The 19,559-nt window shown below is 33.6% G+C and overlaps 1 protein-coding gene across 2 annotated transcripts in view; it reads right to left on the bottom strand.

Moving 5' to 3' along the window:
- Positions 1 to 19,559, bottom strand: part of LOC129227302 (tolloid-like protein 2) — a 209,626-nt gene that overhangs the window by 19,479 nt on the left and 170,588 nt on the right. For both annotated transcript variants that reach the window (XM_054861841.1, XM_054861842.1), the window contains one exon: positions 3,453 to 3,530. In XM_054861841.1, the coding sequence (XP_054717816.1) occupies positions 3,453 to 3,530 (78 nt within the window). The remainder of the gene's footprint in view (positions 1 to 3,452; positions 3,531 to 19,559) is intronic.

The following is a 19,559-nucleotide window of genomic DNA, read 5'->3' as shown; positions in this document are numbered from 1 at the left end:
AATAACACATGAACACATTCATACACATACCTACCAACTTCAAAAAATCTAAAGGCGTAAAATAATCTTTTAATAATGAACACGTAAACCAGTCTTATACAGGGTGATTATAATTAAAGTTCCACTTTCAAAACGCTGTAAAAATACAACCACTGGTCAGAATGACCTCAAATTTCAACAGAATATTATCGAAGAAGGGGGAAATCGTATGACAAAAAAAAAAAAAAAAAAATAAATAAAAAATAAATAAATAAATAGTTGGAATTTTCAGCAATAGATGGCGCTGCAAGAGTCAGAATATGTAAATCAAAACACCTGTCATGCGCCAGACTCATTGAAGTTGTCATAAAAACGCCAAATAACAGGATTTTTTTCCTCATTCCGCATCAGAGAAGTTCACTTTGACTGTTTCAATGAAAGACCTGGCCGTCCCGATCACCTGATCTTAACCCGTGTGAATTCTGGATATGGGGCTATCTAAAAGCTGTTGTGTTCAGTGCTCCGATTGCAAACTTTGCTGAGCTGAAGGCATGCATTTCGCAACACATTCTAAACGTGACCCCGAAAACATTTCAATCAGTCGTAGAACATGCTGTTTCTCGATTTCAACTTGTTGCAGAAAACGGGGTATATTATATTGAACATCTTTTCCGCCAGTCTCACGAAAATTAAAGACCGATTTGATTTTAACTGATGCACTGATGCTTTTTATGCGGCTTTCGGCCTCAGGACAATTAAAAACCAATTTTTCCCATCCGATGTGATATGACCTTTCCGTGTTGGATGGGCTTTCTTAACTAACAGTATCACACCAATACCCTCGTGCACGCTGAGTAGTACGGTGTTTTAGCGTATAGTTTACACCTTAGGTAATTTTTTTTTATTTATTTGTCATTTGTAGTCGACCACTATTAAATATGATGCTTACAGTGCCATCTATTACTAAAAATTCCTACTATTTATTTTTCTTCCCCCTTCTTCGATAATATTCCGCTGAAGTTAGACGTCATTCTGACCAGTGGTTTTATTTTTATAGCGTTTTGAAGGTGGAACTTTAATTATAATCACCCTGTATATTCTACTAACAGCAGGTGAAAAATTCGTACGTTCTAATTTCAAGAAAAAACTTATTGTTTAAAAAGACTGAAAATCGTTAAAACATTTGAGTTACTCATAAATCCCTCGCATAGTTTCGCTTCAAAAAAATCGTTGCCCTACCGCCATGAACTGAATGACACAGAGTTTTAGAAGATTTATTTGCCTTCTGAATGGGTATTTACAACGTAATGGTATCACATTAAACGAAATATGTGAAGTAACGTTATTTTTCCGGCTCGCAAACTAAAACACGCCTTCCAAGTTTTATTTTAACAACCCGTTTTTTTAAATTATAACATTATTTCTGCCTCTCACTACACCATTTTGTCCTAGAATCCTTAAAAAACACGATACAACTTTTGCATGATTTGTAAAGTTTGTTTGATTAAATTATTAATAGCAACTCTTCTTCTTCTTCTTTTTTTTGGAATACGGCAAAAAAAAAAATGCTCACACTGTTAAAAAAAAACTCAGAAACGTTGCTGGTTCTTTCCGTGAAACGCTTTGAGATTTCCCAGGTTTTCATCCACTTCCTGGAAATATTAAGTAACTTTGGCAAGAAGTTTCCTGAATTTCTTCAAGTTGCACGAGTGTAGACTTCCCACTGTTGTTGAAAATATTTTTAGCTCCCAGTTTAAAGATTAAATGAGAGTACTTATTAAGTGCATCTGCTTCAATTAGATTACAGCCCATCCACATTAACTAAGCTCCCAATGAAAGCGAATAAGTCACTGGATATCAGCAGGCCTTGCAAGGCAAGAATTGCAGTCAATGTGAGATGATTGGTTCTTACTTGCAATTCTATCTTAGCTTTGGCTCTGGTTTGGAGATGTCTATTCGTTGGAAGTAGAACCCCGTGAGAGGGACAGACCGACCTATCCGACATTTTGGTTCTAAGACGGCTTTGAATCCAACCTTGTTTCTACTTTTTATAAATACGATATAATATTTGCTGGTTGCTATGTCGTAAAACAACTGATAATAAATTGAGTAAAATGTCACTTAAGGAAAATCTTTTACACCTTATTTGTTTGAAATTTGTTATAATTAAATCTTCTTCATTAGCGGAATAAAATAGTCAAACATCCACTGGGCAAAGCATCTAAAGCTTGGGCACCAGTTTTCTGCAACGAGGCTTTAGTACAAACACTAATTTTGTCCCCTAATTTTTGTAAAAAGTCTGCAGATATCCCAGCCTAAGAAGCTCGGGATTTGGCTCTGTCAAGCATCGTCACATTGGAAGACGCAAATACAGTTGGGAAAGAACTGTTAGAAAATAGCTTTAAAAAACTCACTTTTGCTGATCTCAACTGAGGACTAACTTATCAAATGGGGACATATCCATTTTCTAAAAATGTTCAGGAGGCGAGAAAAACGAATTAGGGTAAGAGCAAATAGTTTAATCAACTCTTCTCTGGGTACAGAATTGAGCACGAAGGCACAGCAAATCATGGCCCCGAGTAAGAAAAGTTTGTGTAAAAAAAAAAAAAAAAAAAAGCAAGGAGATATCCCCATTTTAATTTTGGATATGTGCCCTTTTGAACGAAAACCTGAATGTTTAGAATTCCAATTTCGCCAAAACCCTAATATTTCACCTTCTCATATTCAGTTATCGAAGTACATGAACCTAAAAGTGGTGGATTAAAATTTGAGGATATTTGACCTGTGTTCCTTTGAGTCTAAACGTCTTCGTACTACAGATTCTTTCCGGAGATGTCCCCTTTTTTTCAAAATAGAACGTGCAGGGGACGGATTTGCTACCTTTTGATCAAAAAAAGCCACACTTTACCCTTAAATAAAAAAGGATTTTCCTCTTTTGGTCTTCTTGAGAGTAAGTGTTTTGATAAATGTCATCTGAAAGATTTAGAAAAAGTCATAAAATGAATTTTTCTAAAAAGTGGATAGGTTCCCTTTTGATAAATTACTCCTCAACTGTCCTCCAAACCTATCTTCAATCCGCGCAAGACTTAGCACTGGTCACTTAAAAGACATGAAAATAGCTCCAGATAAAACCAGAATATACTCCATTTGAAGACCGACTCCCAGTTAACTCCTGCACATTTCTTCTGGTGCGAAGCCTTTTCAGCTGTCTTTTCCAAGAACTACTTACACCCGACTTACCTTTATCATCCGACGAACTTTTATACAGCCTGATGCACCAAAATCTGCCGAACTTGTTTTGTGGACGTTAGCAGATTTTGATTACTATTTATCTATGTACAAGACAGCAATAACAATAATACGTCTTTCAGTAAAGAAAAAAGTAAGTTCGCTATAAATATGAAGCTAACAATGTTTTCACCATAAAAATATTGATGGATTGAAAGAAATCAGAAGGAAAAATCATGTTATACCAGATGTTTTAGTAGACATGGCATCAATACGAAGGGTAGATACTTCAGACGAAGAATCACTCCCGCTGACTACAACGCCTAAAAATTATGGGAAAAAGTAAAAAAGGTAAAACAATGGTTATAAAATACCTCAGCATACACATGCAGGGTGGTATAAAAAACTTGGTAGCAAGTAATTGATCGTTGCAGAAAAAAACATAGCTACAATAACATGAAGCATAATTTTTTGAATAAAGATAATATCATAATTATGTTAGACATTTAATGTTCAAGACGCTCCAAAATATCTGCCTTCCCAGACTATAGTGTTATAAAGCAGGATTCGAAACTGATCGAAGCTTGACAAAAGAGTATTTTTGTCATGCAGTGTATTTTAAATGCAGAAGTTCATAATGCTTTATATGCTTCATCTATTATCTCTAAATTTAAGCCGAAAATAGGGTCGATGCGACAAATTTATGATTAGCTAAATTTTTCAGGATTAGTTCCTGAACATGTGTAGAACAAATCCTGAAAAGTCCCCTAAGTTCCCATGTGAGCTTCTATCCAAAATGGCAGATCAAAGATGGCCGCCTATAGTACTTTTTGATCTCCTTATAACTCGGTCAAAAATGAAAATTTTTCAGTTCTCTGAAAAACACTGTAGGCTCTATAAGTAATATTGTTTCGATACATAATTTAAAATAACCAATAAAAAATTTCTAACCAGTTTTAACACCAAAAACTGAAATTTCTGTGTACTATGTAATTTGCAGCTGAACACATAAGCTACTAAAATAAATATATTTTTTAATTTTTTGGAGTATTTTTTAAAGAATATTTTCTCTCAAATACACTGGTGGACAATTGCTAAGGACGGATTTCAATGGGCTATGTAACGCGTAAAAAAGTAAGCGTAATTCCTTGACAAGTGAAATAAACTAATGCCAGAACTCTAGAAAATTGCAATGACGATAATTTATTGTGCTCTAAAATCCAGAAGACGTTGAAAAGCGTTGAAACGATGAAACGGTCATTTTGGGGTAAATACGTAAAAGTGAATAAATGTTATTGCCGCCCCCATGCGTTCCGGCGAAGATGTCAATATGGGATATGGCTACCATGAAGAGCGTTACAAGCTTCCACACGTCATGTGATGCTTTACACAACATTATCCAGCAGCTGTTGGGGTAATTTATCCCATTCTTCTGTCAGTCACGGATTACGGTGTCCTTGCTTATTGGAGGACTCCTCCCGAAGGCATCCCAAACATTTTCAGTATGATTCAGATCTATAGAACGTGCTGGCCATCCGATGGGTTGAATATTTTGAGTGAGCCAGATACTCTTGGACGGTGATTATTATTACGTTGCCTTCCATGAAAACGAACTCATCGTCCACAGCACCACAGAACACGTGAATATGAGGCAGTAGAACAACATTAATGTCTCACTAGCCGTCATAGTCTTGTTTGGAAGCACACGAGCGACGTACGACCATTGATCATAATCCTATCCATGCCATGACAGTTGTCCACAATTAGACGATAGACTGAACCTGTTTTCATCTGAGAATAGTACACAAGCCCAGTTGACTTCTCTCCAAATGCGATGCTGAAGATATCATTACAAAAGTTTAAAACACTGACTTGTAGACATTGAGATGTACAGTCATAGAAAAAAAAAAAACGAAACACTCGATCGTATTCAAAGACTATTGACACTAGAGACACGTGTAAGGTGTCATTGTTTCAGAAATAAAAAGTTCTACATAATTATGGTAAAAAATTGTTGTTAAGGGGTCGTCTTCATATTAAAACGAGCATCAACTTCAAACTTTTCAATGAGAACCCCCTTTTTTTATCACATATTTGTGATCAGCATTCTTTTTTAACATTGTATACAAAGTTTTGTTTAATTCGATCCAGCCGTTACTTCAGAATCAAGTTTTGAAAAATTCCTCTCGTAATGTTAAAACGTATTTTGATATTTTTACTAATAACACAAAAACTATATTAGGCACGGCAAAGATTTTTTTTTATATCAAAATATGAACCGACCCAATAATAAAAACATAATTTACAACACCTAAAATGAAATTTTAGTTTTTTTATGAATTATTTTAATATTTAAAAAAAAATATGATCTGAAACCATATTAAATTTTAACAGAAAAACAATCTGGAAGAGCTTTTATGTGGGAATCCAAAATTTGAGCTCCAAATATTCAGTAGTTTTTGCGCTATGCAAAATAATTCATTTTTCCTACTTTAGGGGTCCGTATACTTTTTAAAACAGAAATTATGAAAGTTGGTTTCTTCGTAAAAGAAGAAAAAAATTGTTCAACAAAATAAGCAAACGAATTATAACGTGGATTTTCTACATTAGAGTTCGTCTATGCATTTTTTAAATGCATAAATTTATTCGCTGTCTCTGCAGAAGAACAACACAATATTGCAACCGTCAGTTTTTTGTGGATATCGTTCAGACGTCAATGTGTAAATAATGCGAAACACTACTTCATTGTCTAATAAAAGAATATTTTATAGAACTTTTTAAATTAAAAGCTACACTTAAAATACTTCTGTTTTTTTTTTTTTTTTTTTTTTTTTTTTTTTTTTTTTTGCGTTTAGCCATTGCCTTTTGTAAAACAATAACTCAAAAAATAAATAAATAAATATGCACAACTTTTTCACAGAAACATACAACAAAACCTCATTGTCTTGCTAGTCATGTTGCAATAGACAGTGTAGAATTAATTGCTCTTTCCGGTGATAATTTACTAAAAGGAAAAATTATTGCCTTGCCTAAATCGGGAAAAAGTACTCGAAAAATAGCCGACAGTGTGAAGTTGCGCCTTTAACAGTATCCAGATGGGTCAAAAAGTAATATTTGCTCTTAGATAAGTTTACTGGTTTTCAGGAATTATTATTATTATTATTATTATTTATTTATTTATTTTTTTTTTTTTTGTATAGTGTTTGAATAATTTTCAATGTGTTAAGATGTAGGAAAGGAAATGTCGGTCGCAGTAATGGGCCGCATATTTTGAGCCCGAATTCTGCACGCAAAGTAATTGTTGTGGCTAATTGTGAATTTTTTTTTTTTTTTTTGATTTCGTCAAAGATTTAACAAAACATTAATTTGGGTGTTAGATTAAGTTAAATTTTTGTCTATTCTTAATTATAATTAAAATACTATTTTTCTATTTACTTTCTCAGTCATTGTCGGTGCATTTCATAATAAAATCATTCCCGCAAGACAAAGATAAAATTTCAAATTTTCTTTTTTTTTGAATAACATGGAAAAATATCGACAAAGAAAGAAAGTTATAATAAATTATTGTTATCAATTATAGATGAATATCTTATTATATGCATGTTTTTCAGAATCCAATATCTGAATATTCGGCTCCAACGTTATGCCACTGGAACTATTTTTACTTTCTGATCTTACTCTAAGCAAACAAGGGGCCCCGCGGACCGAATGCGTCCCGCGTCTTAACTGCGATGCAATTACGGTTTGGTAATCCCATCCGATGGTTGCTGTGGGTCCTAATAATGAGCCCAACAGCCCTGAACTAGGTTTAACCGAATAATGAAGCAGGTGTCATGTCATTGAAGCGAAGAGTGCCTAAAAACTGGTGGATGAAGATAATTTATCTGGACAGTGAGATGCCGTAAATATACAGCAGATAAATTTACTTTACCTACCAGTTTATACAAAATCTCAGCTTCAATAAGATGACTTCTGCATCCCTCACGATTAGTTCCAATTCCAGTCTGAAAAATCTATCATGAGGACGATAATTGTAGCCTCTGGATAGTATTGCTGTAGGTGCGCCAGCTTGATACCAGAGAAAATATTAGTTTGCAGGTATATAGATCGCGAAACAAAATCAAATAATGCGAGGTTTTGTTAGCAATCTTACAAAATCGGAGAAATGACAAGAAGTCAGATTTCAGTTCACCTTGGTTTGAGCTAAAATTACTTTTGTCTTTATTACGGGTTGGATCATCTCGAATCTCGTTGCTAGAAACAGCATTGGGGAATTACTTTCCTAAATTGCTTTTATGAGCCATTACATGTTTAACTAAAACCGCCGATTGTGTTATGCTTTTTAAATAATACCACGCATAATGATCTTTCGCATCAAATTTGGATTTAAAACAAATTCTCTTTTTTTGTATACAAAAAAGCCATTAGAACAATTACTGTGTTTGTCCAATGTGTTAATTCAAATAACCAAATTTTTCCCAAATAAAGTTCGAGTATGAACGGTTTGCTCATTAACGGGTATTTATATTCTCCTGTCTCTGTTTTATTTTTTAGATTGATACTTCTTTCATTTTATGTATTTAAAGCAAATTTTCACGGAATAAATTGACCTTGCTTCGCTCGAGTCTCCAATCTATTTAATGCTGCGTTTTCCCACGTAGTGCGGTATATTTTTTATATTTTTGTGTGCGATGACCCTAACTTCTGCCGATGTTCTGCGAAATTAGAAACGCGCAATTCCATTTTACATCAAAAGATTTCTATGTCATTCCAAAATAAACCTGCAACATAGACGCACTATTAAATATGATGCTTACAGCGCCATCTATTACTAAAAATTCCTACTATTTATTTTTCTTCCCCCATCTTCGATAATATTCCGCTGAAGTTTGACGTCATTCTGACCAGTGGTTTTATTTTTATAGCGTTTTGAAGGTGGAACTTTAATTATAATCACCCTGTATATTCTACTAACAGCAGGTGACAAATTCGTACGTTCTAATTTCAAGAAAAAACTTATTGTTTAAAAAGACTGAAAATCGTTAAAACATTTGAGTTACTCATAAATCCCTCGCATAGTTTCGCTTCAAAAAAATCGTTGCCCTACCGCCATGAACTGAATGACACAGAGTTTTAGAAGATTTATTTGCCTTCTGAATGGGTATTTACAACGTAATGGTATCACATTAAACGAAATATGTGAAGTAACGTTATTTTTCCGGCTCGCAAACTAAAACACGCCTTCCAAGTTTTATTTTAACAACCCGTTTTTTTAAATTATAACATTATTTCTGCCTCTCACTACACCATTTTGTCCTAGAATCCTTAAAAAACACGATACAACTTTTGCATGATTTGTAAAGTTTGTTTGATTAAATTATTAATAGCAACTCTTCTTCTTCTTCTTTTTTTTGGAATACGGCAAAAAAAAAAAAAAAAAAATGCTCACACTGTTAAAAAAAAACTCAGAAACGTTGCTGGTTCTTTCCGTGAAACGCTTTGAGATTTCCCAGGTTTTCATCCACTTCCTGGAAATATTAAGTAACTTTGGCAAGAAGTTTCCTGAATTTCTTCAAGTTGCACGAGTGTAGACTTCCCACTGTTGTTGAAAATATTTTTAGCTCCCAGTTTAAAGATTAAATGAGAGTACTTATTAAGTGCATCTGCTTCAATTAGATTACAGCCCATCCACATTAACTAAGCTCCCAATGAAAGCGAATAAGTCACTGGATATCAGCAGGCCTTGCAAGGCAAGAATTGCAGGCAATGTGAGATGATTGGTTCTTACTTGCAATTCTATCTTAGCTTTGGCTCTGGTTTGGAGATGTCTATTCGTTGGAAGTAGAATCTCGTGAGAGGGACAGACCGACCTATCCGACATTTTGGTTCTAAGACGGCTTTGAATCCAACCTTGTTTCTACTTTTTATAAATACGATATAATATTTGCTGGTTGCTATGTCGTAAAACAACTGATAATAAATTGAGTAAAATGTCACTTAAGGAAAATCTTTTACACCTTATTTGTTTGAAATTTGTTATAATTAAATCTTCTTCATTAGCGGAATAAAATAGTCAAACATCCACTGGGCAAAGCATCTAAAGATTGGGCACCAGTTTTCTGCAACGAGGCTTTAGTACAAACACTAATTTTGTCCCCTAATTTTTGTAAAAAGTCAGCAGATATCCCAGCCAAAGAAGCTCGGGATTTCGCTCTGTCAAACATCGTCACATTGGAAGACGCAAATACAGTTGGGAAAGAACTGTTAGAAAATAGCTTTAAAAAACTCACTTTTGCTGATCTCAACTGAGGAGTAACTTATCAAATGGGGACATATCCATTTTCTAAAAATGTTCAGGAGGCGAGAAAAACGAATTAGGGTAAGAGCATTTCATAATAAAATCATTCCCGCAAGACAAAGATAAAATTTCAAATTTTCTTCTTTTTTGAATAACATGGAAAAATATCGACAAAGAAAGAAAGTTATAATAAATTATTGTTATCAATTATAGATGCCTATCTTATTATATGCATGTTTTTCAGAATCCAATATCTGAATATTCGGCTCCAACGTTTTGCCACTGGAACTATTTTTACTTTCTGATCTTACTCTAAGCAAACAAGGGGCCCCGCGGACCGGCTTCGCGGACTGAATGCGTCCCGCGTCTTAACTGCGATGCAATTACGGTTTGGTAATCCCATCCGATGGTTGCTGTGGGTCCTAATAATGAGCCCAACAGCCCTGAACTAGGTTTAACCGAATAATGAAGCAGGTGTCATGTCATTGAAGCGAAGAGTGCCTAAAAACTGGTGGATGAAGATAATTTATCTGGACAGTGAGATGCCGTAAATATACAGCAGATAAATTTACTTTACCTACCAGTTTATACAAAATCTCAGCTTCAATAAGATGACTTCTGCATCCCTCACGATTAGTTCCAATTCCAGTCTGAAAAAATCTATCATGAGGACGAAATTGTAGCCTCTGGATAGTATTGCTGTAGGTGCGCCAGCTTGATACCAGAGAAAATATTAGTTTGCAGGTATATAGATCGCGAAACAAAATCAAATAATGCGAGGTTTTGTTAGCAATCTTACAAAATCGGAGAAATGACAAGAAGTCAGATTTCAGTTCACCTTGGTTTGAGCTAAAATTACTTTTGTCTTTATTACGGGTGGATCATCTCGAATCTCGTTGCTAGAAACAGCATTGGGGAATTACTTTCCTAAATTGCTTTTATGAGCCATTACATGTTTAACTAAAACCGCTGATTCTGTTATGCTTTTTAAATAATACCACGCATAATGATCTTTCGCATCAAATTTGGATTTAAAACAAATTCTCTTTTTTTGTATACAAAAAAGCCATTAGAACAATTACTGTGTTTGTCCAATGTGTTAATTCAAATAACCAAATTTTTCCCAAATAAAGTTCGAGTATGAACGGTTTGCTCATTAACGGGTATTTATATTCTCCTGTCTCTGTTTTATTTTTTAGATTGATACTTCTTTCATTTTATGTATTTAAAGCAAATTTTCACGGAATAAATTGACCTTGCTTCGCTCGAGTCTCCAATCTATTTAATGCTGCGTCTTCCCACGTAGTGCGGTATATTTTTTATATTTTTGTGTGCGATGACCCTAACTTCTGCCGATGTTCTGCGAAATTAGAAACGCGCAATTCCATTTTACATCAAAAGACTTTCTATGTCATTCCAAAATAAACCTGCAACATAGACGCAATACATTTATCAAAACATATTCACATCATCTTTCTAGGTATAAGGTTGGATATTTACATTTCTATGAGGCTAATTTGCTGAATGTTAATATAAGCAATCCAATAGGTTCATATTAAAAAAGGCAAAAAGTTCCATTACTTTTAATTTTTCATTATTCGATTTACTAAACAACGATCTATACGATGGACGAGCCAAACCCCATACATCTTTCTTGGGTTAATCCAGATAAACAAAAATCAGTAAATATTTTAACTTTTTATTTTTCAAAAAAAAAAAAAAGACCTTAAATTGCTTTTTGCCGCAACATAATCGGCTAAAAAGTATCGAAGAGAACTTCAAAAAATCATGAATTGAGCTGGATAATCTCGATTTTTTCTTTGTTTACATTCCATTTAAGCCGTGACCTTGAAAGAAGCGTTTTCAATGTGGAGACGGTCCCTAAAACGTTTTTTGTTAATAACTCCTGTTCTACTGCACGGAATACAGTGAAATTTCGTATCCTGGCTGTATTCTGTGGTCTAAAAATAATTATGTAGCAAAAATTAGGGGTTCCCATTTGAAAATCAAGAGTTGGTGCTCATTTTGCTTTGTATATGGTCCCTTATCAAAATTTTACCCACGTAGTTTTAAAGAAGACTTTAAACCAAGTCGGATGACACCTTTCTTTCCTTTCTAGCATGTATAATGGCCGAATAATTAAAAGTGTTTCGTTTTTTTTCTATGACTGTACAAAACAAGCTGACGGACGTATAGCTTTACTGCATTCAAACGTCTGGCTACAGTTTTTCGGGATATTTGCTTGCTAGTAGCAGCAGAAAACTGCTTTGCTACCTCAGTAGCTGTGTTGCGTTGGTTCCTTTTCGTTGCTAGCACAAAATACCAATCCTCTGCTGACGTCGTATTGCTTACACGACCTCCCTCGTGACATTTGTTACACATTCTATTTGTTTAAAATGACTTCTAAATTCTAGAAACAACCCAGTGGCTGACGTGGAACACCCTGGCAATATCTAAATTTTTCTGCCCTTCTTCGATGTTACCAACCACACGGCCACCCATAAAACCATCTAAGGGATGTCGGGAAGACATACAGAAAAATGCAAGTTCGTCAATTGTTTTTTTTTTTTTTTTTCTCCCAACAAAATTGACATTTGAACAACAATGGTTATCAAGCGCCCAATCCTTTCTATCGCTTATCAGCAATGTCACGCAACAAGAAACGTCGTGAGTCAAAATTTGAATACTCACGACATGTCTTACAGTGTCCCGAACTTATGCTAATTTCCATATTTCCTTGCCTTCATTTTGTGGTTGCTATAACGCTGCTATTTACATCCGTCCTTAGCAATTGTCCACCAGTGTAGTTGTGATTCTTCAGTTTTAGAAAATGCTATGTATGTTTGAATTGGTGCTGGTATATAATCGCCATTTCCCCGGAAAAAGCTATAAACATATATGATCTGCAACTTGGTGTTTTTTGTCTGAAATGCAACATTTTCGGTGTTAAAATTCAATACTGATCTGTTTAGTTCTTTGAAATTCCTATATTTAAAAAAAAAAAAAACTTACAGTAATATTGGAAATTCGTCAAAAATCGTTCAAAAATATTATTTTAAAATAAAAAGGTCATTGTTACCTCTAAATGGTATTTTTGTGCATTTTACGTAGCAAATAGTTACTCAAGAATGATTTTTTTTAATTGTTTTTCCATATAATTATGTGACAGTAGAAAAAATGTCGGCGAAAAATTACTGCCTTCAAATTTAGGAAGTTCTTTTGGGGAAGTTTAACATCAGAAGAAAAAAGGGGGTTATTACTAAGAAATGAGCGTTTTGTTCAGTCTTCCATAGTTTTTCACCAGGATGCTGCTGTTTTCAAATCAAACGATAGTTTACGAGATCATTTGAAATATGAATTAGCGCCTCAACTACTCTCGCTTTCTGGTTGGGTTCCTCTGAGAAAGGATTAAAAAAAAAAAAAAAAGCGTGGCAGCTATCATTTATCAGTAGAGACTTGTTAGGCCACCACCAATCTATTCGTCAATTAAAGATGAAGAATTCTTATGCACGCATTGGCATGGGAGGAGTTAGACATAGTAATAAAAAGACATTTATGCCTCAAATATTTCAAGTTTCTTCAGAAAAAACTTCTTTTTATATAAAGCAGTGGTTTTTAATGGATACACTGGTGCATTACCAACTAACATTGGAAGGAACAAAGAAGGGTGATGTCGCAACTGTCTAAGACTACTGCGTTTTGAAGAAAATGTGGTGGAAACGACTATATAGACCAACCACTTTGCGGGATTCTGAAAACAAATCAAGATTTATTCAAATGAAGGAATACTTCCAATTAGGAGGAATGACTGTTGTACAAGTGGATAGGGAAGTCAATATATTAGTTTGCCCAATTGCAATAAAAACATGCCAGAACAGCTCCAGACCAATCGTAATAATAGGTACTGATAAAAATCTGCTCTCGATTCTACGTGAAAGAGGTATGCCTGGAACATCACTGTATTTTTTATTCCCAAACCAATTTAATGCGAAAGAAAATATTACAAAATATAGAAAGTTCAAGAAGCCTTAGTCCGTCGAAGGATCCTCATTTTTCTCTACTCAGCCACAGGATGCGACTCCACGTCTTCAATATTCAGAAAGGGGAAATCTAGAATTTTCAATTTGCTACAGGAAAACCTCAAATTGCTTTCTCTGATCTCAGAGTTGAATAGTTCCAACTGCCAGAAAAGGTCCCTCAGACAGCAGAAGTGTTCCTGAACCATCTTTTTGTTGGGGTAAGACTTAATTCCCTAAACGCCTCACGATACAATTGAAGTAATAACTAATTAACCAAAACTCGTTCTTCGAAATTTAAAACCTGGCAACTCTTCCACCCACAATTGCAGCAGCTTCACAGCCTTACTTTTGTGTTTATCCTCAAGTACAACAGTGGCTGAAGAAAAACATAAATCCAATTGAATGGGAATGTTTTATGAAAGAAGGTGAACTGTGCACAATGCTTTCTTCATTTCTCGTTCTTTCGTTCGTCCCCTTCTTCTTCTTTACCTAATGTTTTGTGACTACGAAAGAACCGTAACTATGTGAGACTGTGATCTCAGGTGCCAATGAAAATGCAGATCTTTAATGTTCCAAATTTTTATTGCATTGTTAAGGTGAAAGATGTGAAAATTCAGTGTCTGTGCGCAGTTTCGAAGATGAGGTTGATGACGATGTTCAATGATGATGCTTTTTTTTTCTAGATTTTTACTGACATTACTATCTTCTCTTTATATATTTAACAGGTTTTTCTATAAGATATTATATGCCAGTTTTTAAATTACTAAATGAATGATATTCTGCAATTTTTTTTGAAAATTCTTTAAAGGTCACTTTTACCCCCCTTTTCAGATTCTTCATCTTTTTTATTAGTTATTTTAGGGTATATATGAAAGCAGTATTACTTTTAGAGCACACAGGTTTTTTTAGAACTAAAAAATCTTCTTTTTTGAGCGAGTTATATAGAAAACAAAAAGTACTAGGAAGCCATCTTTGATCCGCCATTTTGGATGGAAACTCACATGGGACTTAGGGGACTTCTTAAGATTTACTCTACATGCTATGAGAAACTAATTCTGATAATATTCCTTATTATAAATTTTTTGTGCAAAAAAAAAAAAAAAAAAAAAAAAAAAAACTAAATTTACTATGTTATATTTACAATACAACTATTCCTTTTCAATTATGTCTAAATAACATTAACTTGTACTTTATGAAACTGAGTGACCATATGGTTTCTTACTTTCGCTGCAATCAGGGAGGTAGAAGGGAGGAGATAAATCTTTCCTATTTAGAAGTGGCAACGATTGTTCACTTTTTTTTAGAGGGCGCTGTCGGCGAGCTGCTCCCGACAATCGCAGCAGATCAATGTAAATGATGCTAAGTTTCTCATTTTTAGAGGCAGCTAGTACAAAAAAAAAGAGGAAAAAACTACTGGAAATTGGTTGTTTTTTTCGATTTTTTTTCGATTTGATTCTAGAAAAAATGCAATAATAATATAAAATAATGATAACAATTATGTCTAAGCAGTGAGTAAATACATGAATAAAATAATCAATATCAGCTTGAAGTTATGTAAATAGAACATTAACATTTGTTTTTATCTGTTAAAGATCGTGAAAGCAAAAAAAAAAAAAAAAAAAAAAATTCGCTTTAATTAGTTCTCGAAACATGTCACGAAATTTACATCTAATTAAAAAAAAGTATTTACGTAAATAATTCTACTGCATTCTCATTTCGTCAATTATTTACAGGAATAGAAAAATTCCAACTCGCAAAAAATAAAACATCGTACAGCGCAATATTAATAGCAGACAGATTCGGCAAGCTGGTGATGAAAAATAAAATAAATTTTTCCATCAAAATACTGCGCTAACTTCCTGTAGACGAAAGCCGTACATCGTCCACTATATTGGCCCTTTATTACAACCAACTTAAAGTAGTTTTTTTCTTTTTTTGCTTTAATAGCTGCCTCTAAAAAATGAGAAACTTAGCATCATTTACATTGATCTGCTGTCATTGTCGGCAGCAGCTCACCGACAGCGCCCTCTAAAAAAAGTGAACAGTCGTTGCCACTTCTAAATAGGAAAGATTTATCTCCTCCCTTTTACTTCCCTGATTGAAGCGAAAGTAAGAAACCATATGGTCACTCAGTTTCATAAAGTACAAGTTAATGTTATTTAGACATAATTGAAAAGGAATAGTTGTATTGGAAATATAACCCAGTAAATTTAGTTTTTTTTTTTTTTTTTTTGCACAAAAAATTTATAATAAAGAATATTATCAGAATTAGTTTCTCATAGCATGTAGAGTAAATCTTAAGAAGTCCCTGTCGGAAGCGGCTCGACGACAGCGCTCTCTTGAAAAAGTGAACAATCTTTGCCACTTTTACACTAGCAAACCCGTAGGACATTTCTCTCTTTCTTCCTACTCCGTGGCTGCAATATTTCCCTTTAAATCCAAGCTTGCCAACGCACATTCCTCTATCTATTGTCACGTCCCATTTTGGTACTCCATTGTCACTACAAATAACTTTCTCTAAGTGATCTAAAAAACGAAACAAATGACCTCTTCATTCCTTAAAACTACATTTTTTCCAAAGAGGATTGCATAAAAAAAAAGGCTTCTATCGAGTCTTTAAAGTATTTACTATTATTTTACTGATTTTTTAAACATTTAAAGAAGCATCAAACACGATGACAAGCTTAAATAATTCAATGATATTAAACAACTGTTAAATTATTTGCAAATTTTGTGCGAATAGCACTTCAACGCCGAGTGCAGGATAATTAACGTTTCAATAACGAAAAATATTTAAGGTGTTCCGGTTTAACGTGCAAAACCTTTATTTTCACAACGGTTAGTCCTAGATGTATACTTCCAACTACAAAAATGTTCAAAATCAGATACAAGATATTGAAAGTTTGAAGTAAAAATAAAAATGATTTAAAAATGCAAAATTTAACTTTTTATACGGCCTTAAAGGTCCCCTAACTTATGTTTAGGGAAATAATCTCCATCAAAAAATATTACAAACAGAAAAAAACTTGACATTTGTGCGACCAAAACTCAAGGAGACATTAAAGTTCAAAGTTTTAAGGGACCATACACAAGATGAGATTGGAACTTATCGCCCTTTCAGAAAGAAGAATGACAGTTTGTCGAAGTAAAAAAACACAGAATTTATATTTTTCATTCCTATCCGAAAATAAATGAAAATATCATGCCACGATGTGCAAAAACACACTACAAAGCCTCGAACAATTCGAAAAACCACTCTCTATGCATGCATATGCATGCATATAATTTTAAAACCCTTGTTAACTGCTATATTTTCCCCCGAAAGATGTTATCGACGGCGAGTGTAACGGTGGTGTAAGTCACAAAACGCGGCATTTCACATCTCACTGTAAAAACGATTCCGAAACATTCCTGCAAAATAATAGGCAGCTGATGTGCCCAATTTCTGACAGTAACATGTCTCGCAAAAACCAGGAACGTTTTCCTTTAAAAGTCAGTAACCTTCCTGAAAAATCTAGAAAACGTCTCATTTAAAGCCAGTCCTGTCTCCGGAACTTCAGAGTAATCTTAAGTAGTGATAATATAACAGCTTGGCACCTTCTTCATTAATCAAACCAGTTGCAAAAGCAGTATTGCAAATATGGCCAAAGCTAAGCCAGAACTGCAAGTATTAGGCATCTCTCTTGATTGCAATTCTTGCAAAGCTACGTAGTTCGTACTTATTTGCACCTTTTGGGAGTTTAATCAGCATGGACGAGCAGTCATCGAATGGAAGCCGATACATCTTATAAATACTCTTAGTTAATCTTTGAACTGGGGGCTAAAAATATTTTTGACGACAGAGAGAAGTCTGCGTTTGGACAACTTGTAGCAATTCAGGAAACTTTTTGACAATGATACTTGATATTTCCAGGAAGTGGATAAAAACCATTGAAATGCCGAAACGTTACACGGAAACACTCAGGAACGTTTCGGAATTTTTTTACAGTGCTCGGTAAATATTGGTCGTACTAATGCCAAACGTTTTGTGTTGGAATTATTTTTCAATGGAGATCGTTTCCCTATATATAAGTTAGGGGACCTAGGGTTCGTATAAAAAGTTAAATTTTGTACTTTTTGACTCATTTTTATTTTTACTTCTGACTTTCAACATCTTAACCCTGCATCTTATTTCAAACATTTTTGCAATTGGAAGCATAATTATGAACATATGAATTGAGAATATATGTGTAAAATTAAGAGAGATAAAAACTTATAAAATAACTAGCGGGAGCAAATTAAATTTTCGAGAAGTTATGTAATACTTCTCAGCATAAATATGGCAGATCATTACTTTATCCTTAAGCTGGAGTAGATTTTTTAGGCAAGTTTAAGCATGATAAAGCAGTAAAACGAAAAATATGCATATAGATAGAAGAGACATTCGAACTTAAAACTAGTATCAACAGTGAAAGGGTTATGACATTTAAATAACCATCTTGCCATTAGAATCTGATCGCCCATTTATTTCACAACTGTCTGCATTAAGCTCGGAGATAAAACAATTATTTGAGTCAACTTAGTTTAATCAAATTACGTAGTTTTAACTGAATTAAATTAATTTCATTTCATTCATTTTTAATTTTCATTTACTAATTTGACTTGTTTAAATCTTTTTTTTTTTTTTTTTAAGTTACTCTTTGAGACAAAATTGAGCTTTATTCAAACACACAAATACCTTTAATGTTTTCACTTTAACTCTCTAGCCAAGATAATCTGCCGTCATGAGTCGTATTTGATAATTCTCATTTGTTTTTCTTTATAAATAAAATGTATTTAGCCTCAATTGTTCAATGAAAAAAAAAGAAGGAAGTAAAAAAACGAATTTGGGTATAATAATTAAAAAACTTCCCTCGTCACTTAGTAATAAATTCAATAAATGCTAAAAAAAAATGTATAAATATCCGAGACTTTGTACTAAAATATGAGTAGTAAATTGGTGCAACTTTTTTCTTGGATTTTTATTTCTGTCTTATTTTACTAATCGATTGAGGAAAAAAATGCTCTTTTTTCTTGGTACTTAAGGGAAAAAAACTTTTCTTCTTGATGCTCAAAAGAAAACTAGCTGTGTGGTACTTAAGGTTAAAAAAAAATAAAAATCTGCATTTTCTGAATAATATAAAAAACCTTAAATAGTAACATTTAAAATATGTTTGAAAATAAATAAAGTTTGGATACTATTTTGTTACTGATGATATTGGTAATTAGGATCATAATGACACAAAATACTGCAACTCAAAAAACTAACTAGGAAAAAAGATGTCTAGCGTAGAACATATTCCATTTGGATATTCATATCCATTATATCCATTTCCAAAACTAATAAAAGTTATATTAAATATTTTAGAACAAAACAGCACAAAATAGTGGTAAATTAAAAAGGAATATATAAATAAATCCAATGATGCACTCTAAAGTTCTAAAAGATACCAAGCTATTGATAATTTAATTGCTTTATACATGGTAATAGACCCCAATGCTACAAATTTTATGGTCAAAAAAGGTTTGATAATGCTTCATGATAGAGAAAACTTCTTATCTTTTCGATTATGCTAGCTTGAAGATCTTTTTAGAAAACATATTAAACAAGTAATAATTCCAGAAATAAATGTCCTTTTCATCATCCGCCTGTTCATATTTCGAAATTAGTTCTCAGCTTTTGAAAAGAGGGTTCAGAATCGAAAACAAATCATGGGTTTAAATGTGACGAGGCAAAACAGACTAAAGATATTAAACCCTTGGTAAAAGTCTGACACTAATAGTGACCTTATTAAGTGCAAGATATGATTGCATTTATTTCACACCAACTATACTGCAAAAACAATTAAGGAACATTGCTGAAAAATAATGGGCAGCTAATGTGAAAAATTTCTACCAGTAACATTTCTTGCAAAAAAAAAAAAAAAAAAAAAAAAAGGGAAAGTTTCGCGTTAAAAGTCAGTACTCTATCTGAATTTAGCCTGGAAACTTTCTGAAAAATTCAGAAACCTTCTCTA

Source organism: Uloborus diversus, chromosome 8, assembly GCF_026930045.1.
Source record: "Uloborus diversus isolate 005 chromosome 8, Udiv.v.3.1, whole genome shotgun sequence".
NCBI lineage: Eukaryota > Metazoa > Arthropoda > Arachnida > Araneae > Uloboridae > Uloborus > Uloborus diversus.
The sequence above is the reverse complement of the archived record's forward strand: the minus strand, read 5'-3'. Positions and strand labels throughout refer to the sequence as shown.